Source organism: Triticum urartu, chromosome 3A, assembly GCF_056163025.1.
Source record: "Triticum urartu cultivar PI428250 chromosome 3A, HENAU_Tu73, whole genome shotgun sequence".
In the NCBI taxonomy this organism is placed as follows: domain Eukaryota; kingdom Viridiplantae; phylum Streptophyta; class Magnoliopsida; order Poales; family Poaceae; genus Triticum; species Triticum urartu.
The window spans coordinates 461,673,845-461,684,311 of NC_141875.1; the positions used below are offsets into that span (position 1 = coordinate 461,673,845).

A 10,467-nucleotide genomic window follows, 5' to 3' on the forward strand; every position below is an offset into this window, starting at 1 on the left:
ACTTTAGTTTAAGCACTATATCAACTACAATGTAAACATCATGGCAACTTTTGGGCAAAAAAAAATTCATTGAAACATATCAACATGGGGTCTAGTTTTATAGATCTCATTGAGACGGATTTAATGGTGAAAACCGATTTTTAATTCGATTTTTTAATTAGGAGATAAAACATTTTAAACCGAAAACCAAAAATATTTCTGCTGATGTCATCTGTCCACATGTGACAAAAAAAATTAAGAGAACGCCTAAGCGTACCATAGCTTAGGCGTGTGGGCCATGTGTAAGATGCCACACGTGTGGGCGTTAGTTTTTTCCTATAAAATTGCAATAATGATTACCTGTCTAGTTATTGATTGCCTAGGAACAAATAACTTTCTTGTGTGACAAAAAGCTTTCTACTAAACTACTAACTTTTATTATCTTGCAAATTGTTCGTAGTTTTATTCTCGCAAAGTACTTCTAGTTTTATTTTTATTTTAGGTAAAACAAACATTAAGTGTGCGTAGAGTTGTATCGATGGTCGATAGAACTTGAGAGAATATTTGTCCTACCTTTAGCTCCTCGTTAGTTTCGACACTCATATTTATCGAAAAAGACTACAAATGATCTCATGTACTTGTAGGTTATCAACATCTCAGTCCGGATCGGGTGTCTTTGTCGCCCATCTTGGTGACCGGCCACGCCATCTCTTGGAGATCAACCGCCGCCGAGCCGTACTTCCTTCGGATCTCCTCCACGACGCCAGGTATGCCGTCGATTCGTCTCTATGGGATACGTGGTTCCGGGACGAGCACGACCTACAGCGATAAACTTTGTTTGTCGGTCTTGCCCCCAGCCCAGCCTGTGCGCGGGGTAGCGGACAGGGCCATGCACGCTCGCCGTCCCCGCCACCACTGCCACCACCATCACCAGCCCTCGACGACGAGGAGGAGGACGAGCTCGTCGAGAAGGTGCTTGAGGACTAGGTCCTCGAGTACGAACAAAGCCAACGAGAGGGCCTTGACATGCAGCTCACCCTGTCGGCCGTGAGCGATGTGGCATCCCGAAGCTAGAGGACAACGTCGTTTTAGAGTCGCCGGCTGCGCCCTGGGACCTGGCGTTGGTGTGGCAGTCCTAAAGCTGGACTCGACAATGCCCTGCACGTCGGAATTCATGGCTACCCCGCCCTCTTGGGTAGGCGTCGAATCTCTGTCACCGCCCCGACGGGTGAGCAGCTGCATGCACGGCCGGTGGTGCATCGGCAGCCGCAGGAGCCGCCTGCACACCTGTGGCAGCCACCACCATCCGTTAACCTCATCGAGGATGACTAAGACGACCAAGACAATGTCGACGACATGCAGTGAAGATGGAGAGGACCACAACGATGGCCAACCTAGGGTTTCGTTTTAGTTTTTTTATGTTCTTTAGTTTAAATTTAAGTTTAATGTGTGGCAGCGACTACGGCCGAGACTTTTGGACTTAAAGTAAAGTTTAAGTTTTAATTATTATTATTATAGTTTTGTTTAAATTTATGTTTTAGAAATAGACACTTTTTACAAATGCGTGTGCTACATTGGCGCATCTACACCACGCCGGAACGAACACGTTAATCCGCTGGACTGAGTGAAACAGACAAAAATCCAAATAAAAAAGACGTCTGTTTGGGTCGGCTGGTTGAAGTTGAGGAAATGGAGAGCCTCGTCAGGATTCAAGCGGACGAGGCATAAGCCACTCGAGCTGTGCTTGTTCTCTCTTCAATCAAGAAGAAACAAAAGGTGTCTTTTTTTCTCTAGAACAAGAAAAAGGTCGAGTCCCAGACCAGAGAACGTCTCCCGGCTGTCTGATCCTGGCTGTCTGATCCTCCGAGGCTGAACCGCTCTGCTAAAAGACACAAGTTTCACCTGCAGCGCGCGGAACCGCTCACCGCCGCGGTTGCATGCCCGCGTAAAACCACGAGCTCCAGTCCAGTGCTCCATCCCCGCCGAAAGAAACGACAGTACGGCACCGTCCGTCAACACTGATAGATACCGATCGGTCATCGGTCTGATCCACCACCTTCCGGAAACCTCCTGCACCAAGTTGCGTCGGTGCTCTCCCTCCTCCCACCTATCCCCGTCTCCAATCCCCAACCACCAGGCCGACCGCGTGCGTGCTCTGTCGTGCAAACCATGGAGCAGCGGAGCAAGAATCCGGATCAGCTCCCGCTCCCCTGCGCCAGCGGCTGCGGCTTCTTCGGCTCCCCGGACACCGGCGGCCTCTGCTCCAAGTGCTTCCGCGACAGCCTCCGCCGCGCCGAGGCCCAGGCCCAGCTGCAGGCGTCCGCGGAGCCCCAAGCGGCGGCGGCGACGTCCAAGGAGGCGGAGGAGGAGGGGGCGAGGAGGGCAAAGGCAAGGGGCAGGTGCGCGTCGTGCGGGAGGAAGGTGGGCCTGATGGGGTTCGAGTGCCGGTGCGGCGGCGTGTTCTGCGGCGAGCACCGCTACTCGGACCGGCACGACTGCTGCTACGACTACAGGGGCGCCGGCCGCGACGCCATCTCCCAGGCCAACCCCGTCGTCAGGGCTGACAAGGTCGACAAGTTCTGAGCTCTTATTAAGTTTGGGTTCCCTCGGCTCCAATTATGGATCGATGGTGTGGTACGTGTCATCGATGGCTTGTACTCCTGAATTCCGGATACAGAATCCAAACGGACGATTCTGTCATTCTGTGTTTGTTTCTTTCGCTTGTACTCCGTACTACATATGTTGCATTTCCCCGTCTTCTTTTTGTTTTTGTTTAGCTGTGTCACTCTGTATGATACTCGTTCCACTGTTCCACAAGATCGTGTGATCTTGGCATGCATGGTACTATCACTGAAGATGGTTATTCAGTTAGTTTGAACTAGCATGTCTGAAGCCTGAACAGGAGAGCAACTATTATCGGGTAGTATGTGCTACTGACGTGAAAACACGAATGCTCTATCATTTCCTCACAAATAGGCAAGGGGAATTTGTACAAGTTTCCAAAGCGTGTTATGCCACTAGCGCCCTTGGTTTATTAATATATATGCGTAATTCTGCTAAATGATCAGCCTGCGCATCTGGTGTAGTGGTATCGTAGTACCCTCCCACTGTACTGGCCAGGGTTCGATTCCCTGGATGTTGCAATACATGTTTTTTTCCTAACTATTTTCCATGGGCATTCCCTGTCATGTCATATGTCGAAAAATAGTCCTTACTAATCTTGGTATTTTTAATGGACGAGTCTATCGAGCGGCCGGCTGCTCGCTGGCCTGCCCGAGCGGCCGGCCTAAAATGAGTCAATTACACTAGCGGTGCTAGAACTTGGCAAGGATGATCACTTTAGTGCTAGAATTTACGACATACATCGAACTGGTGTAAAAAATTGGCTATAAACATCAGCACTGTACGTGGCTCCGAGCAGGTCCCACCTGTCAGTGAGACAGCACAAATTATTGTATGTATTGAAATAAAAATTACATCGGCAAGGGTTCGAACCTCTCACCTCTGTGTTGCACGGCTGAGTTGCTAGCCAACACATCAGATTACCTACGATAGTACTGCTAATGCATAGAATTTATATCCTGTTGACTAAACTAATTGTATTAAAATATTAATCCGAAAATTGCATCTGAAAAAAATAATGCGCCGGGGGTTTGAACTGGGCACCTACGGGCTCCTAAGAGGAAGCAAACCTTCATATCTTTTTGGCTGAACAAAATAAATTTAAATTCTTAACCAAAAGAAAGAAAGATTACAGCCTTGATGATTCAACCAGCAACCTCAAGCTATCATGTGGCCATGCATTCCACTAATATATAAATAATTATAAATATAATTTTTCATTCAAATTTTTTTATAAATATAATACATGGACATCCCAAGTGTTCATAATTTACTTATATAGTTTTTTTGTATAATTCTTACTTTAATTATATGATTTTCGTTAAATTAATATAAAGGAACACTTAAAAAATACAAATATTTGTATAATTCATAATTTATTTATATGGATTTTGGTCAAATTAATACGTGAATGTTTTCTCAAATTCCATGAGCATTTATTAATGTAATTTATTTATTTATATGGATATTATTCATAACACACTATTATAATTATATATTTTTACATATATTTTAGAAGGAAAAATCAAACAGTTCAAAAATATATATAATGATTTATATATTTTGTTGGTTGTAGTGGCATGCATGTCCGCGTGATAGCTTGTGGTTGCTGGTTCAAATCAGCAAGGCTGCATTCTTTTTTTTTAGATTAAAATTTTAATTTTTTTTTGTTCAGTTAAAAGATATAAAGGATTATTTCCTCATAAAATCCCATAGGTAATTTGTGTGGTGTGGCTAGCGACGCACGGTTGGTACGCAGGTGTCCTGTACTCCTGTTCAAACCACTAGCTCAAACACAATTTCTGATCATTGTTTTTAATTCAAGCTGCTTAGTGAAAAGAATATAGAACATAGGTATCATTAGCAGATCCGAAGGTAGTTGGGATGAGTTGGCTAGCAAGGCAAGCATGCAGCACGCATGTCGGCTGTTCGAGATCCTCCGGCGACTCATTTTTATTCAACTATAATAAAATAGAATGTCTCACTGACATGTGGGACCCGCTCAGGGCCAAGTGACCCACCTTATCCCACGTAGGCAGAGTATACAGCTGCATACGGAAATACAGTGCCAAGTCAGCGGTATGTATGGCAAATGCACCGTATTTGCACAAATGAGCCAACTTTTTACACCAGTTCGATGTATACCGCAAGTTCTAGCACTAAAGTGACCATTCATGCCAAGTTTTAGCACCATTGATGTAATTGACTCGCCTAAAATAGATTTTTTTTAACCTGAAATCTCTTCCTAAACGGAAGACTCTTGCGCTAGGTGCCACAACCGCAAACCGTCTGGCGTTAGCAGCCAGCTCCTCGCTGTCGCTGACCGCCTAGCCCTCATCCGCTTCATCACGCTCGCCGACGCCTCCGGCTATGGCCTGTTCGCATCCCCGCTCCTCGCCGCCCGTCGGCTCTGAGCTCTACCTCTCCGTCTTCAAGCACTTCTTCTTCTCCTGTCTCCTCCGATCCCGCTGCCTCCGCGTACGCCCCGATCCACAAACCGCGCCCCGCATCCAGTCCTGGGTCTCCACCTGTGTTTTGATTTTCGGTTTGAGCTTTTTTTCGCCCTAGGCCGAAATGGCCGAATTTCGGCCATTTTCAAAATTTTCGGCTGAAATTTGACCAAAATTTGTCTGCAATTTGACATAAATTTAACCAAAATTTGAGTAATTTTGGCCTAAATATATTTTTCGCCTCAGGCCGAGATGGCCGAAATTCGGCCGAAATCCATATTTTGCGGCCGAAAATCAAAACACAGGTCTCCACCCGCCCACTGCCGGCGGCATACGCAAGCCGGGGCAAAAATCAGAGCTCTGTCTGTATCTCAAGCTGTTGTACGCCTGCCTTAGGGAGTTCGTGCCGACTGCGTGCAAGCCATTGCGCCGACTCATGGCACGCTCCTCCAGCGACCGACGCTGCCAACCCTTTCGCCCCTGATGAGTTCTTCCTCCACATGCTCGTCGGGGACGACATCTGGCCGCTGCCCGTGCAGACGTACCGTGCCTTCGTACTCAAGCTGCCCTCCCATGCTCGAGCTGAGCGAGCGATCAAGCTGCTCGTCGATGACGAGTCGTCATGTGCCTGAAGAGACTGCTGTGTTGGTGGTTCTGCACGCATGGTGTTTGAAGAAATGGCAGTGAGGAATGTGGTCTGCGATAGCCAGGTTTGATTCTGGAATCCCATGATACAGAGGCCTATGCATGAAGTGATGGTGTCCCTAACCAAAGCAACTAGGAGCTTCTTTGGTAAACCTCGGAGAGAAACAACCCTCACACACCTGCAGCTTAAGCTCATTCATAAGATTGATAGAAAACAATCAAGGAAATTACTTTGGTTAGAACATAGTTGGCTATGGTTGTAGTTCAAGTTGGATTTAACCCTTAGGAAGTTGCACAACAAGGTGGTACTAAGTTTGCTAAATGATGTTTTTTTTTAAGTTAATCTATTTTTTTCTAGTCACTTTTTTGTTGGCATCCACAACAGTTGTAGTTGCACACATAGTAGTTCTCAGTTGGATATGATCATTAAAATGTTGCACAACACGGCGACACTAAGTTTTCTAGATGATGTTTACTCTTAGGTTAATCTATTTTTTAGTCATTTTTTATGTTGGCATTCGTAGTAGTTGTGGTTGCACACATAGTATTTCTTAGTTAGATATGTTCATTGAAAAGTTGCACAACATGGCGATACTAAGTTTTCTAGATGATGTTTACTCTTAGGTTAATCTATTTTTTCTAGTCACTTTTTATGTTGGCATCCGTAGTAGTTGTAGTTGCACACATAGTATTTCTCAGTTAGATATGCTCATTGAAAAGTTGCACAACATGGCGATACTAAGTTTGCTAGATGATATTTTTTCTTAACTTCATCTATCTTTTCTAGTCACTTTTTTTGTTGGCACCCGTAGTAGTTGTAGTTGCACATATAGTAGTTTTTACTTGGTTATAATAATTGGGAAGTTGCATGACACGATGATTGTAAGTTTGATAGATGATGTTTTTATTAAGTTAATCTATTTTTCCTATTCACTTTTTTATTGGAATCTACAGTAGTTCTAATTGCACACATAGTAATTCTCAGTTAGATATGATACTTTCAGAGTTACAAAACGGAATGTTTTCAGAATAGATACCCAAAATAGACCCTTATAATCATTTGAACCCCACCAATCACTCCCTTTTCCTCTTTTCCTTTTCCTATCGTTTTCCCTGTAGATCCCGTTGCGATGGAACTCGAGGCTACCATGAGCTCGCCCTCCCTCCTCGACCGCGTCCATCAAGAGCATGTCGCTCCGCCTCGGCCACTCCCAAGCGCACCTGCACCTGCGCTCATCCGCCTCGATCGCGGGCATATTGATGGAAGTAGCCGCCACCACGAGCCCGCACGCCCGTCCGCCTCAACCATGGCCATCTCACCGGCAGTGGCGCTAGGAAGGAAGAGTAGGTCGCGTTTTGCTCCCTGCCAGGGCCGTTGTCTGCCTCGATCGCGGCCATCTTGCCTCCACCCCGTATGGCGCCGCCCATGCTCCATTCTCATAATTCTTGACCACAAATCTCGTAATCTTCGGTTGTTCGAGCTCTGATCAATGATTGAGACGGGGAATCGAACCTCCCCGCGAAGAATTAGAGATTGAAGCCGGCTCAATTGGATATGATCATTGGAAAGTTTCACACACAGTGATACTAAGTTGGCTAGATGACATGTCATGCTGGCATTGAATGTTTGGTACCTTAAATACTGTTCATGTATCTCTCTTTCGTATTTGAATGATATTAGCTTTTTAGCAACAAATTGATTTAGTTTGCATCGAAGTTGTTCTCTCTAATAGGGGCAAACACATTTCATGATTAAGTAGAAGAAGTTGCACAATCATGCTTTTAAAGTTGGTCATGGACTGTCAGGCAGTTGGCTGGTGTAGCTGCTGAAGTTGCACATCCTACTGGTAGGGGTAGTTGGGGCGGGAGTGTCCACAGGTAGGAAAGAAAGCCGAACATCAACTACGACTGTTGGGCCATGACAGCAGATGTAGTTGTATATCTCATACGATAAGGTGTAGTTAAAAATGGTGTAATCTACACATCCATGAAATAAGGGGAAGTTGCACATGGACTACTAAACGGTTGGAGAGAAAAGCAGACGAAGTTGCACAACGGCTGGTAGGCAGTTGGCCGGGCAGCAGACGAAGTTGCACACCTTTGGGTAGGCAGTTGGCTGAGGGCAGCAGATGAAGTTGCAAATCTCAGTGGCAAGGGTTGTTGAGGTGGTCAAACACTCTCATCAACATAATAGCTCACGCATGATTGTGGGAGTTGCACACGCACATCACCATAGTCACACACACACAGGATCACGGAGCGACACACTCTTGTTGGCGTAGTCGCACACGCGTGACCGCGGAGCTGCACACTCTCGTCAGCATAGTCGCTCACGCATGGCAGCGGAGTAGCATACTCGTCTGCATAGTCGCACACGCATGACCACAAAGTTAGACACTCTCGTCAGCATAGTCGCTCACGCATGACAGCGGAGTAGCACACTCGTCTGCATAGTCGCACACGCGTGGCCACAAAGTTAGACAATCTTGTCGTCATAGTCGCCCACGCGCGGTCACGGAGTTGGACACTCTCGTTAGCATAGTCGCACACGCACGACCACGATACACACTCTCATCGGCATAGTAGCTCATGCATAACTGTGGGAGTTGCACACGCTCGATCACAGAGCTGCACACTCTCGTCGGCATAGTAGCTAACACAAGGCCGTGGAGTTGCACACTCTCATCGGCATAGTCGCACACGCAAGAGTAGATTTGCACACTATTTTTTGGATAGTCACACACGCACGATCACGGAGTTGTACACTCTCTCCCGCACAATTCTACAAGTACGACCACAAAGTTGCACACCCTCATCAATATAATCGCACACACGCCGCAGAGTTCCACACCCTGGTCGGCATAGTTTCTTACGCATAGAGCGGGATTGCACACACTCATCGGTTAGTTGTTCACGCACCACTGCGGGAGTTGCACATGTGTGGTGGCATAGTGGCATAATCAAACTTGCGGGAGTTGTCACGCGCGGTGTCATTGTCACACATGCACAATCAAGGAGTTGCACACTCTCGCTGGCATAGTTGGCCGGGGCAACAGACGGAATTGCACATCCACTACTAAGCAGTTGGCCAAGGCAGCAAACAGTGAAAACTGCACATCTGCGGGCAGAGAGAAAGATTGCACACCGGCTACTAGGCAGTTGGCAAGTGCAGCACACGAAGTTGCACATCTCACTGGTAGTGGATAGTCTGGGGTGAAAACTTCAACAATGAAAACTGCGGTTCCACGTGTATGAGGAAAAGTTGCACACTGACTTTCCGGTAGTTGCACACTGACTGCTAGGCAGTTGCACAAAACGGGCAATAAATTGCACACAAAAAAGGTCGTCGAAACATACCCATGTGGGATCTAATTTCGATGAGCATGTCATGATGATTCCAATAGTGAAAGAAGATCTTAATTTTGATGTTTGGTTAAAAAGTTAAGACATTTTTTAGGAAAATAGAACTCGAAGTAAATGCGTTCACACCAAAAACTGCATGCCCATGAGTTGGGAAAAGTTGCACGACGATTCTGAGATAGTTGTACATCGACGGCTACGCAGTTGCACAAAACGGGGAGTAAATTGCACAAGAAAAATTTCATCGAAACATACCCATGCGGGATCTAGTTTCTAAGAGCGCGCCACAAACAAAATAGCTCATTCTAGATAAGGAGATAAATATATTAGGACAATCTGAAGACCTAAAATAGAACAAAATTCTGTAGTGCGATGGAGATTATTGAGTTGTTACTAATAATTGCTACAAGAAAAAGAGGGAACTTAACAAACTGTGGGTGAAATGTAAGAGCCTGAATCATGACCTCTCTATGATCATTTTCTGTAACAAGACCTATCTTGCAATGATGGAGGGCTTCCTGTTTTCCATGGGCATTCCCTGTCATGTCATATGTCGAAAAATAGTCCTCACTAATCTTGGTATATTAAATTTAACAAAGCATTCTCAGTTATTATTTCCATTAAAGAAATCGCTATATTACTTTTTACAAAGCAATAACCAAAACATAAATGAATCAACGCTGCTACACAAATGACACTCACGATTCTACACATCCAGCCATCAAATTATTGAATGAAGTGCAGCACGGGCACCTAAGCATCAATCGTGCATGAAACGTCCATGAAGTATCGGCTCTGAAGTAGTTTCGTAAATGAAAAGGAATAAGAAGCAACAACTTAATACTAGACGCGGCGTTTCATGATTTCCATGTGATTTCCCTTTTGTGTGATATTTAGTAAATGAAATGGAGTAGTTTTCAATGGTGAACATCGTTATGTTGATCATATCTACTATATGATTCATGCTCGACCTTTCGGTCTCCGTGTTCCGAGGCCATATCTGTATATGCTTGGCTCGTCAAGTATAACCTGAGTACTCCGCGTGTGCAACTGTTTTGCACCCGTTGTATTTGAACGTAGAACCTATCACACCCGATCATCACGTGGTGTCTCAGCACGAAGAAGTTTCGCAACGATGCATACTCAGGGAGAACACTTCTTGATAATTTAGTGAGAGATCATCTTATAATGCTACCGTCAATCAAAGCAAGATAAGATGCATAAAAGGATAAACATCACATGCAATCAATATAAGTGATATGATATGTCCATCATCATCTTGTGCTTGTGATCTCCATCTCCGAAGCACCGTCGTGATCACCATCGTCACCGGCGTGACACCTTGATCTCCATCATAGCATCGTTGTCGTCTCGCCAAGTTTATGCTTCTACGACTATCGCTACCGCTTAG

The 10,467-nt window shown here is 45.5% G+C and overlaps 1 protein-coding gene across 1 annotated transcript; it reads left to right on the top strand.

The window, feature by feature from the left end:
- Positions 1-1,950: 1,950 nt before the first annotated feature.
- On the top strand, positions 1,951-2,857 carry LOC125544332 (zinc finger A20 and AN1 domain-containing stress-associated protein 2). Its single transcript, XM_048707979.2, has one exon. The coding sequence runs from the start codon at positions 2,149-2,151 to the stop codon at positions 2,560-2,562; it is 414 nt and encodes a 137-aa protein (XP_048563936.1). The 5' UTR covers positions 1,951-2,148; the 3' UTR covers positions 2,563-2,857.
- The last annotated feature ends 7,610 nt before the right edge of the window (positions 2,858-10,467 follow it).